Source organism: Equus asinus, chromosome 1, assembly GCF_041296235.1.
Source record: "Equus asinus isolate D_3611 breed Donkey chromosome 1, EquAss-T2T_v2, whole genome shotgun sequence".
Classification (NCBI taxonomy): domain Eukaryota; kingdom Metazoa; phylum Chordata; class Mammalia; order Perissodactyla; family Equidae; genus Equus; species Equus asinus.
The window spans coordinates 144,875,569-144,894,503 of NC_091790.1; the positions used below are offsets into that span (position 1 = coordinate 144,875,569).

The 18,935-nt window shown below is 35.1% G+C and overlaps 1 protein-coding gene across 1 annotated transcript in view; it reads right to left on the reverse strand.

The window, feature by feature from the left end:
- LOC123288244 (uncharacterized) overlaps window positions 1–18,935 on the reverse strand; it is a 90,722-nt gene that overhangs the window by 68,956 nt on the left and 2,831 nt on the right. The window contains exon 3 of the mRNA XM_070517172.1: window positions 12,203–12,249. Coding sequence (XP_070373273.1) covers window positions 12,203–12,249 — 47 coding nt within the window. The remainder of the gene's footprint in view (window positions 1–12,202; window positions 12,250–18,935) is intronic.

The following is an 18,935-nucleotide window of genomic DNA, read 5'->3' on the forward strand; positions in this document are numbered from 1 at the left end:
ACCTTGCATAGGAAGGTGAAGAATTCTGAATCCTCATTTAGTGAAATAGTATGATTGCAACATGATGAATGATGGCCTATATGTGAGATACATCATTTTCTTCCCCCTTTCTTCTAGATGACTATAATGATAGTAAAAATTGATTATCAGTACACCAAGGGTATGATTTGGAGTAAATACTCCATTCTTTGATGCAGATCACTTCATCAAATAGGGATTAAACTATATAAAGATTAATTACACTAGCCAAAGAGTTAGTTCTGGATAATTTCTTTTAATTGATAACCAATGGTTTACAAACTAGAAATTATTATCTGTGAAATTGAATAAAGACCCTTACAGTGAGAATGAAAGACTGAGTAACACTAAGGATATCTAAGATAGATCACTGTCATCTCACAAACAACATTACTGGGAAGAAAAGACCTCCATAACACATGGGTGAAGGAATTAAAGCTTTCCCTATCTTAGTCATTTCATCATTGGAAATCTTTGAGGGTCTTAAGAGCATTTCCCATCTCTCCTACTCAACTCATTTTGCCTCTTCATGTTATTTCCACCAAAAGAAGGAAGAAAAGAAGGAAGGAAGAAATGGGGACAGGGGAGAAAAAAGGACAAAGAGAGCAAAGGAAGAATGGAAGGAAATTTTTCTGTGATAGATAAAACTGCCACAAAACTCTAGTCTACAAGACAAAAATTAAACCAGTGGCCGAATTTTATATATTCTTTTCCTTTAATTCCATTAAAACACAATTTAGCTGACATCTATAAAGCTTATTTTGAAAATATTGAGGAAATCTAGTTAGCTAAAGTGACTATGTTCATTCTATTTCCATATTGTAGTTTTAAAAATGTGTTATAAAGGATCACTATAGACCTACTTCTGGGTGTTGGTCAGCGTAACTTCAAAGAACATCTTAAAAACTAAAAGTTCCCGGGGCCCGCCTGGTGGTGCAGCGGTTAAGTTTGCACATTCTGCTTTGGTGGCACAGGGTTTGCTGGTTTGGATCGTGGGTGCGGACATGGCACCACTTGGCAAGCCATGCTGTGGCAGGCGTCCCACATATAAAGTAGAGGAAGACGGGCAGGGATGTTAGCTCAGGGCCAGTATTCCTCAGCAAAAAGGGGAGGATTGGCAGCAGATGTTAGCTCAGGGCTAACCTTCCTCAAAAAAAAAAAACCAAAAAAAACCCTAAAAATTCTTGCTTCCTTTAGTTCTGAAACATTTGTATTGCTTTCTCTTATCTATCTTGATACCTGAATATCTGCCACCAAATCCCAAATGGTTTACACCAACAGCTCCAGCACTTTAAAAAAGAGCTAAAAGTATTTTTAATTTTTAAAAAATATTTTTCTCAATCCTAATCTGACTCGAGTACAAGATACGAACATTAGGTACCGTTTTTAATACTGACTCCATTTCGTTTGCACCATCACTGTATAACAGTCCATTTAGTTAAAACAAAACATAAGCAAAGAGTGAGGTATCTAGCTATTTATTTTATATTAACATAGAACATAATTACAGCATGTTTTATATATTATTTATCTATTTAAAAGGCTACCAATTTTACAACTTAAGTGTTTATAAAGCAAGAAGAAGACATTATAGAATCATCCTATCAGGGCAGGCCACTTGTATAACTAGAAATTTACGCAGAATCCACAATTCAGTAGTATGAATGACTAGTCATTTGTTGCACTTTAAAGACAAAATAATTAATCGTGAAGGAATAGGCTTTGTGGGCTTTCACGTAGAAATAGTACATCTTCTTTGTAAGATAAATGCTATTTCATAGTAAATAATGATGTCTACAACATGATTAACCTCAGATGAATTGATCTTAGAATCTTGACGACACTAAGCATAATGTTTACATAGATGAAGCTAAATCTAAGGTTTGCCTAGTAATTTCAATTTCTTTTTTTCCGAGAAAAAGTTGACATATAGTATTATTCATTGGATCTTCAAAGATAAATATTGTTAGTGTCATAAACATTTATTCACTTTCCATTGTAATTTCTCTTATATTAATTTGAGCCAAATGAAAGAAATTGCAGAAAGTGCAATTTCATGTTTATCCTAATTGTATGAGCAGAAAAATGGAGGAACTGAAATAAGAGAGAGAAAGAAAGAAAATGTAAAGGAGAATGCTGGCTTAGTAAAGACACACAATCCTCTTTAATTGTGTTATATTCAAATTGTTTTAAAAACAACTTAGGAAAATCACAAAAAATATTAACATCCAAATGGCTCTTTCACTTTGAAAAACTTACATAAAGAATTATGAGGTTTAAACCAATGCACATGTGACATAAATTTTACACTTTAACTTGGTGTCATAATCAGGGATCTAACGGATGAGAGATTAATAAATTAAAATATTCTACTCAACACTGAAATAGTTAAGCATTATGAATGCATAATTCTGATTATAGTTTACAGAAATTAAAAATGCATTTCCAAGAGAAGAGATCCTTTATATTTCTTTAAAAGGTGACAATGGCAGGGCTTTATCACTTTTTCATGACTTAGATTTTAAAATCATATCGTAGGGATTAAGGGATGGTCTGTGACACCTTACTCCTGAAACTGTTCTAGCTAAAACCCTAGGGAGCAATCTGGCATAAGTTATTATGAATATGAATGTCCATAATGAATTTTAAGTTATGAATCAGCTACATAATTGATATATTTTGAAGGATATAAAGGTCAATTATCTATGGTGATTTAGGATATTCATACTGATCTGAGAGGAACAAAACTGATGAAAATACTATTGATCTCATCTTCAGTTTGATAACTTATAAAACTAGCATAATATCAAAACCAAGTGAAATGTAATCAGGCCATCTGGGCAATATTGTCTAAGTTAAGACACTTACAGTACAGTAGTTCAAAGTATTCAAAGCCCTCAGTGTAGGGTGTAAGATATTATTCAATATGAACATCATTGATCACACTTTCTATTTGAGTACTGAATTGTAGGTATTCCTCTAAGGGACAGCATCTGGTTAATTTAGGTTGAGAGAATGACCCAGAAGTTTCTTGCTTTGTCCAGTACTATCACATTTTAGTTGCCACATAATATAGTACTGTTCATTATAGCCACCATGCTGTATCTTAGATCCTCAGAACTTATTTATCTCATAGCTGGAAGTTCGTACCCACTGACCAAAATCTCCCCATCTCCCTCACCCCTCCAACCCCTGGCAACCACCCTTCTACTCTCTATTTCTATGAGTTCAGCTTTTCTAGATTCCACATACAAGTGAGAACATACAGTATTTGTCTTTCTGTCTCCGCTTTTTTCACTTAGCACAACACTCTCAAGGTCCATCCATGTTGTTGCAACATTTTCTTTATCCATTCATCCACTGATGGACACTTAAGTTGTTTCTACGTCTTGGCTATTGTGAATAATCCTGCAGCGAACATGGCAGTGCAGACACTCTTCAACATCCTGGAGCTGGCAGGTGCTTGGGTGAGCCAGGGGCCAGAAATCCCTCACACCTGGTATCCTTAGCTCTTGTGAAGATATTTCTATGCATAGATAGTTATTCAAATTGATGTTTCTGGGAAAGGCTGGATGCTAGAAATTCCTATACTGCCATTTTGCTGGTGTCTCTCCCCGGTTCAGGAATATTTCAAACTAATGATTATTTTATATTTCTGGTTATAAGACTTCTTTATTCATTTCAAAAATTTCAAAACTATGGCAAGATAAAATGAAGAGTTATAAAGGTATCAGAAATCGGAGCACCTAGAAACAAAAGCTGAAACACTCATCTTTAGGATTAATTATCACATACTATCTTTAGTATTTTAAAATTAAAATTATAATTAATTGATTGTAATTTCACACACAAAAAGAAAACTATTTATAAAAATGAATTAAAGTACTGCTTCCACTTTGAATAATTTCTAGGTGGACAAAATTTGAGATAATCCTCCTAGTTCATTATATGTAACGTCTTTATTCCAAAAGAAACTAAAAGAATTTTTGAACTATTAGGCAAGGTATATGACAGTTTATAGTAAAAGAAATCTCCCTTATTTAAGATCTTTGTGTTTCATACAATGAAGAATGATTATTAGACCACCAACCCATACATCCTCTGCCACTCTCTTCTTGGGTCAAGAGCTGCTCCCTTTCTCTGAGACAAAGCTATTTTGATCTCTGCTTCACCACCACCTCCATGTCACCAGTACATCAGCCTTCTCCATAAGCATCCTTTTCTTCAGCATCCAATTCTGTGAGGTTATCCTGAAAGGAACGCCTCAGCACCAAGTCCTTACGGCATCCCACCTTGGCACCCACAACTAACTAAATCAGCTGTTACCGCTTATTCCAAGTCCCAAACCTTCCACCACTCACTGGCCCAAGAGAAAACTGGAATGATCTAGCTACAGTCACAAATATACTTCTGGACTGTATCACTGAGGCCAGGATGCAAGGACATGTACATCTGCCCCTTCCTGGATTATGGGCAAAAGAAAAAAAGCTCATAGAAGGAGATTTGGGCAGAGAGCCAATGACATTTGCTAGTAAACCTTACACAGAGTCATGGTAATCTTCAAAGAGATGGGGCTGTGACCTGCTAAATAGATTATCCGTTCTTTGACCTCTTTAGAAGTTCAGAGTGTTACTACATCATATTAATGTTCACCATTTTGGAGGATCGTGTATTTTATTAAGGGAGCTTGATAATTTTATGGGTCAAGAAGAAAGAAACATGGCCAGCTCCCACTGGCTATGTACACTTTATTTTTACACTTAAGCAAAATAAAATATACCACCTCAGAAAATGTCAGGTCTCTCGTACAGATTTTAAAAACATGAGTGCAAAGTCTCTCCAGATATGTAGTACTATGACAAATGTGGTTTGTTTTTATGAATTTAACTTCCTCAAAAATTATGTCATGTAGCAGAAAAACTGCTATCTACGATTCTAATTGGTATAGACCCTAAGTGAATTAGCCAAGAAATAAAAAAATGAAAAAGTATCTTTCTACATACTTCTGGGTGGACAGATATAGCAGACAAATGTGAGGGTGTTTCCCTAGCCCACGGCTTCTTCTCTGATCACGGCACTCCTCTTCCCCACCCCACAGAGGAAGGCCTTGCCAACAGTTTATTCCAGGCACCCTGAATTCTTCCTGGCTATATTTACTCAGTTCATGGGTAGACATTTCACCTAAGCTTGTCAAATAAGATTTTCTTTCCTGAAAATTTGGATTTAGGCTTACAGGCAGCAGTTAGATTAAAAAAAAAAAAAGCCTAAAAAGTGATCTATAACCAGTGTTGGATTGGTAGTTGTTGGATATTATATCCTAAGTGGTTTCATCCAGTTCTGTGTACTAAATACAATCCACGGTTGATGACAACTGTGTCAGTTATCTATTGCTGTATAACAAATTGCCACAAACTTAGCAGCTTAGCAGTTTCTGTGTGTCAGCTGTTCAAGTGTAGCTTAGCAGGGTCTTCTGCTTAGAGTCTCACAAAGCTGCAATCAACGTGTCTGCCAGGCTTGCTGTGTTCTCAGCTTTCTCGAGCTGTAACTCAACTAGGAAAGTATTTGCTGGGGCTGGCCCGGTGGCGCAGCGGTTAAGTTTGCACGTTCCGCTTCTTGGCGGCCGGGGTTCGCCGGTTCGGATCCCGGGTGTGGACATGGCACCGCTTGGCACGCCATGCTGTGTTAGGCGTCCCACATATAAAGTAGAGGAAGATGGGCACGATGTTAGCTCAGGGCCAGGCTTCCTCAGGAAAAAGAGGAAGACTGGCAGTAGTCAGCTCAGGGCTAATCTTCCTCGGAAAAAAAAAAAAGGAAAGTATTTGCTTCTAAAATTCCTCCAGGTCTTTGACAGAATTCATTTCCTTGCACCTGTATGACTTAAGGCCCAGCTCCATACTGGCTGTGGATGGAGGCTGTTCTCAGGTCTTATAGGCCACCTTCAGTTGCCTGCCATGTGGCTGTTAGCCATAGGCAGTTCACAGCATGACCTTGCTTATTCCAGGACAGCAAGAGAATCTCTTCAGTCAGCTAAGACAGCCTTATATAACATAACATAATCATGGGAGTTGCATTCCATCACCTTTGTCATATTCTATTTGTCATAAACAAGCCACAGGTTCTGCCTACACTCCAGGGGAGTGCGTGACTCACTGCAGGCTACTCTAGTGTATGTCTGCCACAACAACCCAATGAATATAGCTAGCTCTGATCTCTCTCCTGGGCTCTAGACCACCCTGCATCTCCACTTGATGTTAAATAGGTATGCCATGGGTTAACTAAAATTCTAAACTGAAGGGTATGTTATTATTTAACATTTTTAGGTTGAGAAACTAAATTCTATTGCACAGTCAAATAATTACAAGGAAAAATGCAAGTTATGTAACAATGTGATTAAAAATTATCATGTGGGGGCTGGCCCCGTGGCCAAGTGGTTAAGATTGTGTGCTCTGCTTCGGCGGCCCAGGGTTTCGCTGGTTTGGATCCTAGGCGCAGACATGGCACCACTCATCAGGCCATGCTGAGGCGGTGTCCCACATAGGACAACTAGCAGGACCCGCAACTAAAAATATACAACTATGTAATGGGGGGCTTTGGGGAGAAAAAGGGAAAATAAAACCTTTAAAAAAAATTATCATGTGAAAACTATCATTATGCTGACAGAGAAATTTTATGTGGTCTTCTCAAGCTTAAATGTACATACAAATAATTTAAAACAATGTGTTAAAATGTACCTTTTGACTCAGTAGGTCTAGATTGCAGTCTGAGATTCAAAAAGTTGCATTTCTAACAAGTTCTAGTAATGCTGACGCTTATAGACCACAGAACACACTGAGTAGCAACGGAAAATTTTAGGAAATTCCTGACACTATATTTTAACTATCTTTTGTAAATATTTTCCTTTTATAGGTCACGCTAACCTCCTAAATATTAATCTAAATTAGTATCTGTGCTGGACATAAGCTGGAGTGACTACCCAACTCACACTGATCCTTTCAGGGGCTTTAGTACTAAAATCATTTCCTATCCACCTCCACCTCGTCACAGGATAATGATCCAATTAGAGACATTTGATCCATGAAGGTAATAAGATTCTTTTTGGACGATTATTAAAGCTTAGTCACTTTAATGGCAGCCACTTAAAAAGTCTCAGCCTCCCGATACTGAGGTCCTTGGAGCTGCCTTTCTGAAGCTTCATTGAGCAACTCATATTTTAATCCATGAGTAAACGTCAATACCCTTCAAAAAAATCTTCTTAATTTAAGTTAGTCAAAGTTGACTTGTGTTGCTTGCAACCCAATGAACCTCAATAACACAACTTATCAGAGTGAGAATCAAAACGTAATTATTATAAACAGTTCCTCTAATGAACACCACAAAAAAGAATAAGTGCTGCTGTGCTGTCCAATACCGGAGTCACTAGCCACATGTGACTATTTAAATAAGTTAAAATTTAGTTTTAGAACTAAAGAAAATTTAAAATTTAGTTCCACTGTCTCACTAGCCACATTTTAAGTGTCCTATACCACATGTAGCTAATAGCTGTCAGATTAGATTTATAGTGCAGATAAAGGACATTTCCTTCACTGCAGAAAGCTCTATGGGAAAGCATCATCTAGAAGCTCTGCATCAGATAAATTAATTGGGGTCTGTGGGGGTAGCAAAGTCTGGAAAAAGATTACTCAAGCATGGTAAGAAATTCCTCTGTTGGCCATTGTACCAAGAACAAATTTATAAACTATATCTCTAGGTTCTAATTTGTTTTCAGAAGAAAACTATTCACAAAGTGCCCATTCCTCTAGGAATGCTAGCATATTATTGACCCTATTTCTATGACTCTGGTCAATATGCTGATCCAATCCTTACAGTCATTAGTAAACCATAAAGAGCTATTATTTGGGAAAACAAATTTTCATTAACATGATAAAAATTAGGTCTAAAACAGGAATTATAAATGAAGAAAAGAGAAAAGGCATTAAAGTATTGATAACAAATACTAATTAATTCATTATGCATATTCATATTAAGTAAAATATCCATAATTAACTAAAATATGCTAAAATGAGGCCATTCTCAAAGATATTAAAATAAATCAGCCTCATAGATTCACTGCAGACTAATGGGGAGGGGCTCAAAGGCCATTCATCCTTTCATTGATTGGGCAATTATTTCTTTCATAGACAATACAAGATATCTTAGTACGTTATTTTATTTAAATCTAAAGTCATATGTCATAATATATTTCTACATTACCCACACAGGAAAAGTAAAATATTATGATGGTTATGTTAGAGACTAAATACTTACCATACCATCCTCCTAAAAGGCATGCACTCATTAAAGTGTAACATCAACTTTATTAAAGAGGAAGCTGGGCTACATGCATTCATATATTAATACATGCATGATCACATAAAAACATGCATATACCCACAAATCTAGATTTGGACACTTCTTATTTAAATCTTTAGCCTTGTGCTTCCCAGTCACTCTGTTTTCTCCCTATAAAAGAAGCTGTAAGCATGAATATAGCCACTCTTTTTGTTTTTTCTTATTTTCAAACTATACTGAATCTAAGAAGCAATAATTAATTCTTAATATTATTAATTAATAATAAATCCCCTTATTAACAAAATAACCAAGTCATAGTCTATACCCACGTATAAACATGTCATTGTAAGAAAATCGCAATATTCTGAAGTAAACTTAAAGTGACAACACTTATAGGCTGATGAAAGCAACTCTTTTTCTGCATGACATTTTAAATGCAACACGATACTTTTAATCTGAGTGTTATGATGAAAATGTATTGATCATTTAATAGATTTTTAAATAAATAGACCATTTAATATCCATGCCAAAAAGTGGATACTACTTAGAACATGAAAAATTCTGACATTGAAATTGAAATATTTAGCTTTTAGAATAAGGCAGGAAAGTTTTTAGAATATAGATGATGAATTAATTGGTTGATAAGAGCAGTATGCTAATAAGACTTTGGTTCATTTGGTACATCAGTTAATTTCAGTCTTTTTCACAACTCTTAAATCTTAAGACTGTGTATTTGTTTGTCTGTCTGTGTTTGTGTGTGTATTGTAATATGTGTGTGTAAGAAAGAGAGAGGCAGAGAGGGAAAGAAAAAGAGAGACACTGAATTAATGTAAATGGTCCCTATATCAGGAAGAACCACTATGAGTACATGTGCTACTGACATTGAATCAATAGTATTATTTATTTGAAAATGACTTTAACCACACTGCTTGTTAATTAAGTTACAACATCCTCTAAATCTGGAGTCTATTATGGTCTTCATTATATCATATGCAATTCTATAATTGATGAAATAATTTTGGTGGGTCTTCCCAGCAGATTTACCAGTACTGGTTCCAGGAATTAAACCAACCTATTCAACTGAGTGTGGTTCAATTCTATGTAATTAGCCTGTGCTCTCCTAACTCAAAAAACAACACTCACTAAACTGCAATATATCTTATTACTTTATATAACAAAAGTATCATACATCTAAGCGGGTACAGCAGCTGTGGTGAAACAACATACACTCTTCCCTTTTAGAGAACATTAGAAAACTAAATTTGACAGGTCAATCAAATCCATGGGGAAAGCTCAGATAGAACTGTAAAACAACATGAATAGTGCTCCTCTGCAGAATTATGATCCTGTTAAAGGAAATTTCTCTCTAGAACTACCATCAATGACTCCTACACTTGTTCACATTAGAACACCCATATTATGTGACAAACGGTGAGTATATCTGTTTCAAGTATGCAATGTCATATTAGGACTCTGATGCTTTGCCGTTACCAGGTGTTCCATTTCTCTCCTCAAAGGTAAAACACATATATCAAGATGCCACCATAAGTATTTCACGTGTATACTACTTTGCACTTTCCTAATAAAATTATTTATCACTGACTCTGTATAGGTTTTATTTAACAGCAATACAAATTTTATTTCATACTGATGTTAATATTAAGAAGGAAATATTATTTTGCTATACTATCATTACTGCTGATTACAGTGTTTGCAAATATCCAAGGCAAGTCAGTGCAAGGAGGATACTTTCAAAGGATTTCTACTGCACCAAAATGTTGAGTTTTGTTAATGTAAATTTTTAATTTTTTGATGTAAATTAACATGTGAATGTAAATTTAAATGTTTTAAGAGAAAGCTTCAGTTCAGCCCATATAAACATGTTGATTTATAGTCGGTGAGCTATAGAACAAGATGAGGCTTTAGAGAGAAGAGGCTTGCAGGGTGGAAGTACATGATTAAGGAGAGAAGTAGAAAACTAAGAAATTTAAATTACAATTACATGAATTTTTAATCTTAAAATCAATGTTCCTGTAATAAACAACTGCTTTTCTACTGGGAGGCAGAGGAAAACGGAGGAGGAAAAATGTTTACCAGATTTGGGGTGTTCCAAATAAGGAGGAAAAGATAGTACTCCTTTTCTTTGCCTCTGTAGTACAGGCACCATCTATGAGTATAGCACAATAGTCAGACCATGTGGTCCACTTTAATGAGTGTCCTCCTGAGTGGCCACTAATTAGCATGCTATTATATAATAGGTCTTTTGTTTATTGAGGTTACAATGATTTAGAACATTATGTAAATTTCAGGTGTACATCATTATATTTCGACTTCTGTATAGACTGCATCATGTCTGCCACCCAAAGTCTAGTTTCCATTTGTCATCATACATATATGCCCCTTTACCCCTTTTGTCCTCCTTCCTACCTCCTTACCCGCCCATGACCACCAATCTGTTCTTTGTATCTATGTGTGTGTTTGTTTTTTTATCTTCCACATACGAGTGAAGTCATACAGTATTTGTCTTTCTCCATCTGACTTATTTCACTTAGCATAACACCCTCAAGGTCCTTATTATCATTCCATAGGTTATAATTGGTTCATTACTTCCTTTGTTTTTTAGGTATACTTCATGAGTCTTATAAAGAAGTTCAAATGCTTACAAGAACTCAATGTAGTAAAAAATTTATTTTGGGGGGAGGCAAAATTGATAATGGTGGAGAGGGAGTAGACAACAAATGAGCCAACACAAATGGGGATAATTAATAATAATGAAAGACTAAATAATGATGAGTGGAGCTGGTTGGTCAGTTTCCTGTATCTCAGGCTTTAGCACCATTTAACTGGATAAAGTATTATATGGTTCAAATGATAGTAAAGTATTTTCCCTTCTTTGATATTCATTTACTCATTCAACAACTACTTATTGTTCACCTATGAAATTTCTGGCAATGTGGTCTGGGATAAAATTACTTTCATATTTCCTGATGAAATATGAACATGAAAGATGAACATGAATTTTAGGTCCCTTGCCTTTTGCACTTATACAAGATAGTTACCTTCTGACTTAAACCTGTAAAAAAATTTTAAAAGGTGAATGAAACACTGTAACAAAATGAGAACATCCACATAACTTAGAAATACATGAATAAATTTTGAATTCAAACATTTTAATTTAGAAAACAGGCAGAGAAGTATTCTCACAGGCTATATTTTCACTTTGGAAAAATACATGGTGTGCCTGTTTGCCACACCTGAGAGATGTCTAGGCTACTTGTATATCTTGTTAACAATTTCATAGGTCTACAACCACCAATATGATCAAAGATTCCTTCCTGAGGTAATCTGTCAAAATGAAATTAATTTTTATTATTACGTGAAAAAAATATCAATTGGGAGAATAGTTGAAAGTATTGTAATTTCTCATCTAGGTACTATGTGAGGTTCCAGTATAGAAAACAGGTCAGTGGAACTTTAGAATGATTTGTGACAAGAGGAAAAAGTCATCTTCACTGTAAAAATTATATAATTAAGTATGCAGTCAATTATTATAAACCGTATCATCTCTTGGTACCTGAGTCTTTAATATTTAAAAAGAAATCCTTCAGTATTTTTGTTGTTGTTGTTATTAAGACTATATTTAAGCTACCTGTTTTCATATACTATAGACAAAAACACTGAGGTTCAATAATATGTATAACAATGTTCAAAATTATTTGTAGATAATCTGCATAATATCAGCATAAAACAGTTTACAAGTAATACTTCAGGGCCTATTTACACAAAAGGCATGGTCAGTATATTTCTACTTTTTAAAAACTGGATTCTTTTCTTCAAAATCAGTAGAATTCTGTACCTTCTTAAGAGTAAACCACTTAGGCAGCCACCCAGAGAACACAGACACTATAAAAGAAAAAGAGATAAGTATAACACATTTTCTCTAAAAAGAAAAATAAGCTGTATCTGGAAATATAAAACTGACACTATGAATTTTATAAAAAATATAAGAAAGATGTCAACCTTTTAAGTAATATAACTAAGACAACACAAAACAAACTTTGAAGACTTGGAATAAGAATTAGAAAAATTTACAAAATCAACAGAGGATATAAGCATTGAGACACAACAGAATATCTACCATATTTGGAAATCATAAGAAATGAACCTAGACTTGATTAAAAAGAAGGTGATGTCCTTACATACACAGGGCAACTTTTATGGCAATTTCTTAGTGAAAAAGGAATATGGAAACCTACTGTCTGTTGCATGTAATTATATTCCCAGTTGATTGCACAGTAAAGTTTATATAGTTCTCATTCCATGGTGAGTTCAGTGATTCTAAACATAAAGTCTTCTTAGAATCCCAATAAAAGAATTCTCCCAGACATATTTGCAACAATGACCTCTATGTAATTACTCTAGCCAAGTTCTGGTGCTAAGAGTAGGAAAAACAGAATACGTAGTACCTTCTCACAAATAATTGTTTTAACAGGCTTATTTTTGTTTGGGTGTTCTGCTTATTATATATGCATGTCTGATCTCTTGTGAAACTAAAGCCTTACAGGAATGTCAAGATTAGAAGTGAGGCTCTGTAATTTTCCAGCAGTCATCAGGTACTAGATTCAAGCAGCAGATTGTGTCTTTCAATTGGTTTACGTAAGCAGTGCCAAAGCCTGTTCAAATGTTCCCTGTGTGTTGCTTACTTTTGTATTTGTGACTCAAAGTATTGCTGCCAAGTATTCTATGAGCTCTCCAAAATACTTCAATGAAAAGAGGCTGGCAAATGTCATAGGACTGATTACATTGAGGAAAAAGTTCAAGTAAATCTACAAAAGCAAGAGTGGGGGGAAGCACTTCCAGGTAGATCATTAATTCTTAAAAATAAGGATAATAAAAGTAAGGCACTGATGATCTACTAAAATTTAACATTAGCTGGGAAACAATGATTAAGCAGTAAAAACATATGAAACTGTGATTGGAAGGTGGTGAGTACATCCCAAGCAGAAAGCAGAGCAGAAATGAAACCACAGCAGCAGGAAGAACAAGACAGGAAAGGCAGAAGAGCAAGGACTCTGCAGAGTCCTGGCAGTGTTTGCACTTGGATTCCCTTGCAGAAGGTATCAGTTATCCTGTTAAACAGCCATTCTAGCAAACACTCAAACCCACATGCCCTGGGTCAGACGCTGAGGGGTTAAAAGCTGCAACAAATGTGACCCAAAAAAAGGGCACATTTGTGTGGAATTAATCAGCCAGCTCTGCAGGACACAACCCTCCTTTCTTTTTTCTACTATCTGACAACATTCTCTAACTCCTTCTCCAGATTAAAGTGCAAATGGCATGTTGCTATTATCATCTGATAGCAGCTCTTTAAAGCTACTGTCAATTGTGCTTCTTGGTTTGTAGGATTCAATCTGTATCTATCATCTGTTTCAAAATTCTGGGTATCCACATACGCCTATTTTCTCAGTCTCTAACAAGATCTTAAAAATAAATCAGAAAACAACTAATAGTAAATGTGAAAGAATTTAAGATATAAAATATACAATGATTTTCATGACACTTACTATATGTATTGAATTTAAAAGCTTCATCCAAATTATTTATGATTGGATCAGACCAGATGTATAGGAGAAAAATGCATCTATTCAAATACAGAGTCAAGGCATCAATTCCTGCTTATTACTCACCCTCATTACTTTAATTTACTTTTCATGAATGTAATTTATTTCAACTTTATAGTGTGCAATACTAACATTTATTTCAAAGCCAACATATCATTCTTCTATTTTATGGAATGACAAATAAAAATGGCAAGTGATAGGATATATTGGAGTATATGAGGAAGCCATTTTGTGTAAACCTAATTCGGCCTGACCTTGTGTTTCCAAAAGGGGCTGACCAAGGCTGTTGAGCATGCATTGTATATCTGCTTTAGATATTCCCTATGGCAAGAACAAAGGCCCTTGAGATAAAGGTGAAACTTCCCTCCCCCTCCCAACATTGGCATCTCCTTAAGGACTAAGCATCTTTCCTTAGGCTAGAAACTGATTGCTGCGCTCACCTATGACTGCCCAGCTCGAGACAATAGACTTGCCTCCTGCTATGCCCACCAAGATAGCAGACCCACTACCTGCTGTGTCCATCAAGCGCTGTGCTGACAGGGCAATCTTGTGACTATTGTGGGAGAGACATTTCAATCATATGTAAAACGTTCTGTTTGGGGGTATATAACCACTCTGTATACCTCACTTCTTTGGTGCCCTTTCTTCCTTCGGGAAGAAAGGCCCCGGGCCATGGTCCTCAGATTTCAGCTCACAATAAACTCACCCAAATTTTCATTTATAGATTGGTTATGGATTATTTTCGTTGACAGGAGCAGCATTGTGGAGATATTGCAATGAATGAGAAAGATACACAGACACAAGAATGGACTTTAAAGTTCAAGTAGATACTAAAGGTCAGAAGAGGCAATAAGTTCAAAATCCATGAAAACAGTTTGGGCAACAGAGATAAGAAAACAAAGCAAAGCCTGGTCAACACAGGCCAGACAAAGGCAAACCTTTTATGCAATAGGAAGTTAGAGCCCAACTCTGAATATTAAAGGGAATTATAGAATACCAACAACAAATAGGGCCCCAAACTAATGAATTGGATTTATGACCTTATTGTTTTAGAGAAAAAAGTATGAAGTAGTGAGCCTCAGTAATGAAAAGCCAAGACAAATAGGAACCTTCAGGCTGAAAGACGATGTCATGTGAAAAGAAAAGTTCACCCAATACTTTTTATTAAGTATGAATTTTTAATTTTTTATTGAAGTATAATTTACGTATAATAAAATGAAGATCTTAACTGTTCAGTTCAATGAGTTTGGGCAGTTGCATGCAACCCTTTAACTATCATCAAAAATAAGATAAAGAACATTTATATAACCCCAGAAAGTTCCTTCATGCCTCTTTTCCTGTCCATTTCTACCTCTACTTGAGGCAACCACTTTCTAATTTCTGTACCCATACATTAGTTTTGCCTTTCCTTGGAATTCATGTAAATGGAATCACACTGTATGCATTATTTTTGTATCTAGATTCTTTTGTACTACAAAATATCCTTGAGATTCATCCATGTTGCTTGTATCAGCAGTTTGCTCCTTTTTATTGCTGAGTAGTATTCTGTTATATGAATGTACAAATTTACATCATTTGGTTTACCCTGTTGATGGATATTTGTCGAGTTTTTTCTTCAAGTTTTGGTCTAGTAAAAATAAAGCGCCATGAATATTCCTGTACAATTCTTTTTGTAGGCATATGTTTGATGTCCACGTAGGTAGCCAGGTCATAGGACAGATGTGGGTTTAACTTTATAAGAAACTGCCATGTAGTTCACCAAAGAATTTATTTTCACATTCCCTCTACCAACTTAAGAGCACTTTAGTTGCTCCACATGCTCATCAACAGAGTTCCTACATATCCCAGTTTCCACAATATTAACAGCTTACATTAGTATGGTAACTTTGTTCCAAGGAACAAACCAATATTGACACATTTGGTATTGTGAAGTTTTTTATTTTGCTTTTGTTTTTCATTTTAGCCCTTCCAGTGGATGGGAATGGTGTATCGTTGTATTTTTAATTTATATTTTCTAATAACTAATGATGTTCATTCCTTTTCATTTTCTAATCGTCTATTCCTATATATTCTTTTGCAGGTGTCTGCCATGTCTTCCATATATTTTTTAATTGGATTGTTTCTCTTTTCACTGTTGATCTGTAAAAGTTTCTACATATTCTGAACATGTCTTTTATCAGATAGCTGCATTATATTTTCCCAGTCTGTAACTTGCCTATTTATGGTGTGTTTGATAAGCAGAAATTCTTAATTTTGATAAAGACCAACCGATACATTAATATTTTCCTTTTGTAGTTAGTATTTTTTGAGTCCTGTTTAATGAATCTTTTCCTACCCTAAGTTAGTAAGAAGACAGTTCAGAGTATTCCCATGTACCCTATACCCAGTTTCCCCAGTTATTAACAGACTACATAAGCATGGTGCATTTGTTACAATTAATGAACCGGTATTGATACATTGTCCATACTTTATTCTGATTCCCTTAGTGTTTACCTAAGGTACTTTTTCTGCTTCAGCATCTGATCTAGGATGCAACATTACATTTAGTTGTCTTGTCTCCTTAGGGCCCCCTTAGCTGTGAGTTTCAGATTTCCACAGTTTTCGAAGACTTTCACAGTTTTGAGGAGCACCAGTCAGGTATTTTGTAAAATAAGTGCTTAAAAAGATATTAAACATCAACAACCATTAGGGAAATGCAAATTAAAACCATAAGAAACTACTACTCACCTATTACGATGGGTAAAATTAAAAAGAATAACCATACCAAGTATTACCAAAAGTGAGGATCAACAGAAACTCCAAACACTGCTAGTGGGAATGTAAAATGATACAGCCACTTTGGAAAATAGTTTAGCAGTTTCTTAAAACTTTAAACATATACTTAGCATAGCCATTCTATTCCTAGGAATATACTCCAAAGATGCAAGCAACATTTCTTGGAAAGACTTGTACATGAATGTTCACAGCAATTTTGCCTGTAACAGCCAGAAAGTTGAAATTTTAACCCAAATATTCATCAACAGTTGAACTGACAAAGAAATTGTGGCATATCTTTATAAGGGAATAGTCCTCAGCAATAATAAGGGATGGAGTATCAGTACTTGCAACAAGTTGGATGAATCTCAAAATAAGTAGATTGAATGACAAAATCCAGACAAAGAAGAGTACATAATGTTTCAGTCCACTAAGGTAAAATTCTAGAAGATGCAAGCTAATATACAATGACAGAAAGTATAATAGTGGAGGAGTAGCAAGAGTGGGGTTACAAAGGGACACGAGGCAATTTTTCTGAGTTCATTATTTTGATTATGGTTATGGTTTTCCAAGTATATTATGTTCAAACTTCTCAAATTGTACACTTTAAACATGTAAAGTTAATGGTATGCCAATTATATTCCAATAAAACGTCAAAGAAATAAAAAAAAAAACCTCCTATACATTCCTCACCCTCTCAAGGGAATATGCACCAATCTTTTAGCCCCAGTTAGAAAGCATTCTTCTATGCATACTTCTATCATTTGTATACCTTATCATATTTCATTGTTTTTGTTGATTTATCTATCTACCTCACATTTTAAGCAATATGAAGAAATAAATATTTTTAAGATTGACTTTCTTTTTTTTTTTTTGCTTTTTTTTTTTCACTTTTTCTCCCCAAATCCCCCCAGTACATATTTGTAGATTTTAGTTGTGGGTCCTTCTAGGTGTGGCCTGTGGGACGCCACCTCAACATGGTCTGATGAGCAGTGCCATGTCCACGCCCAGGATCCAAACTGTCGAAACCCTGGGCCACCGAAGTGGGAGCTGGAGAACTTAACCACTCGGCGACAGGGTCAGCCCCCTAGGATTGATTTTCTAGTAGCTATGTTAGAAAAACTAAAAAGAAATGGGTGAAATTAATTTTAATAACTCAATATGTCCAAAGTGTTATTATTTCAACATATAATCAAGATAAAAAATTAGAGATAGTTTTGTTTTTATATGAAGTCAAAAATTTGCACAATCTAATTCAGAGTGGCCACATTTCAAGTGCTCAACAGCCACGTGTGACTAGGATGTGTTCTTTTAGACAACACTGCCCTACAATAACACAAAACACCAATAGAGTTCCTAGGATTTTTTGATTGCATATAGTTAAAAAGTTTTAGCTTAAGGGAAAAAAGAATACCATTTACTTCTCATCTTAACGCCTACTGAGATTTTTGTGCTAACTCAAAACTTTAATTTTCATTACACTTGTTTTTTCCACTCAGTTATCTTCAGTTTCTCATCTACTTCCAATTCCTATCTCAGATTGAATATGTAATGAGAAAGAACAGATTTATTTAATTACAGGCTCTAACTAGATTTTTAAAAACATTACTTTGAGCTTGGGGGATACTAGGTGTGGAAGCGATGAGCTCTCTCTATATAGGTGCTCCCTTAAGACTTAAACTGTAAAATTTCAATTAGTTTGATGTTTATTAATTTGCTCAGAGTTTAAATTTATTGTATTATATTTAGAAGATCACTTATATGATTAGGGCACTAGAATTTTTTAAATGACATTCCATAAAAGACTGACTCTAGTTAGACACTTTCCCACCCCTCCTCACCGTGGTGGCCACTGAGGCAACTTTGAAGAACCCCTAAAGCCAGAATCAAAGGTGTCCAAGCTATGCCCCATTTCATAAATAAAAATTAAAACTCACTCCTTTAAATGTTAAACTGCAATTTAAACAATGATAATACTTCTTTAACAGAGGAAATAGAAAAACTATAAGAAGGGAATGAATCTGTTCAGGGTTTTCTGAAAAGAAATGTGGAGTCACCTAATATTCATATACCACAATTGAACCCTGCCTGTGTATCTCTAATTCATAATTATTCTTTCCCAAAGCCATTTTTGAAAAAGAGAAGAAATAATGGCTAGCAAATATAACACCATTGTTGTAATGACTGAGGTCTAAATACAGCCATTTTTATCTA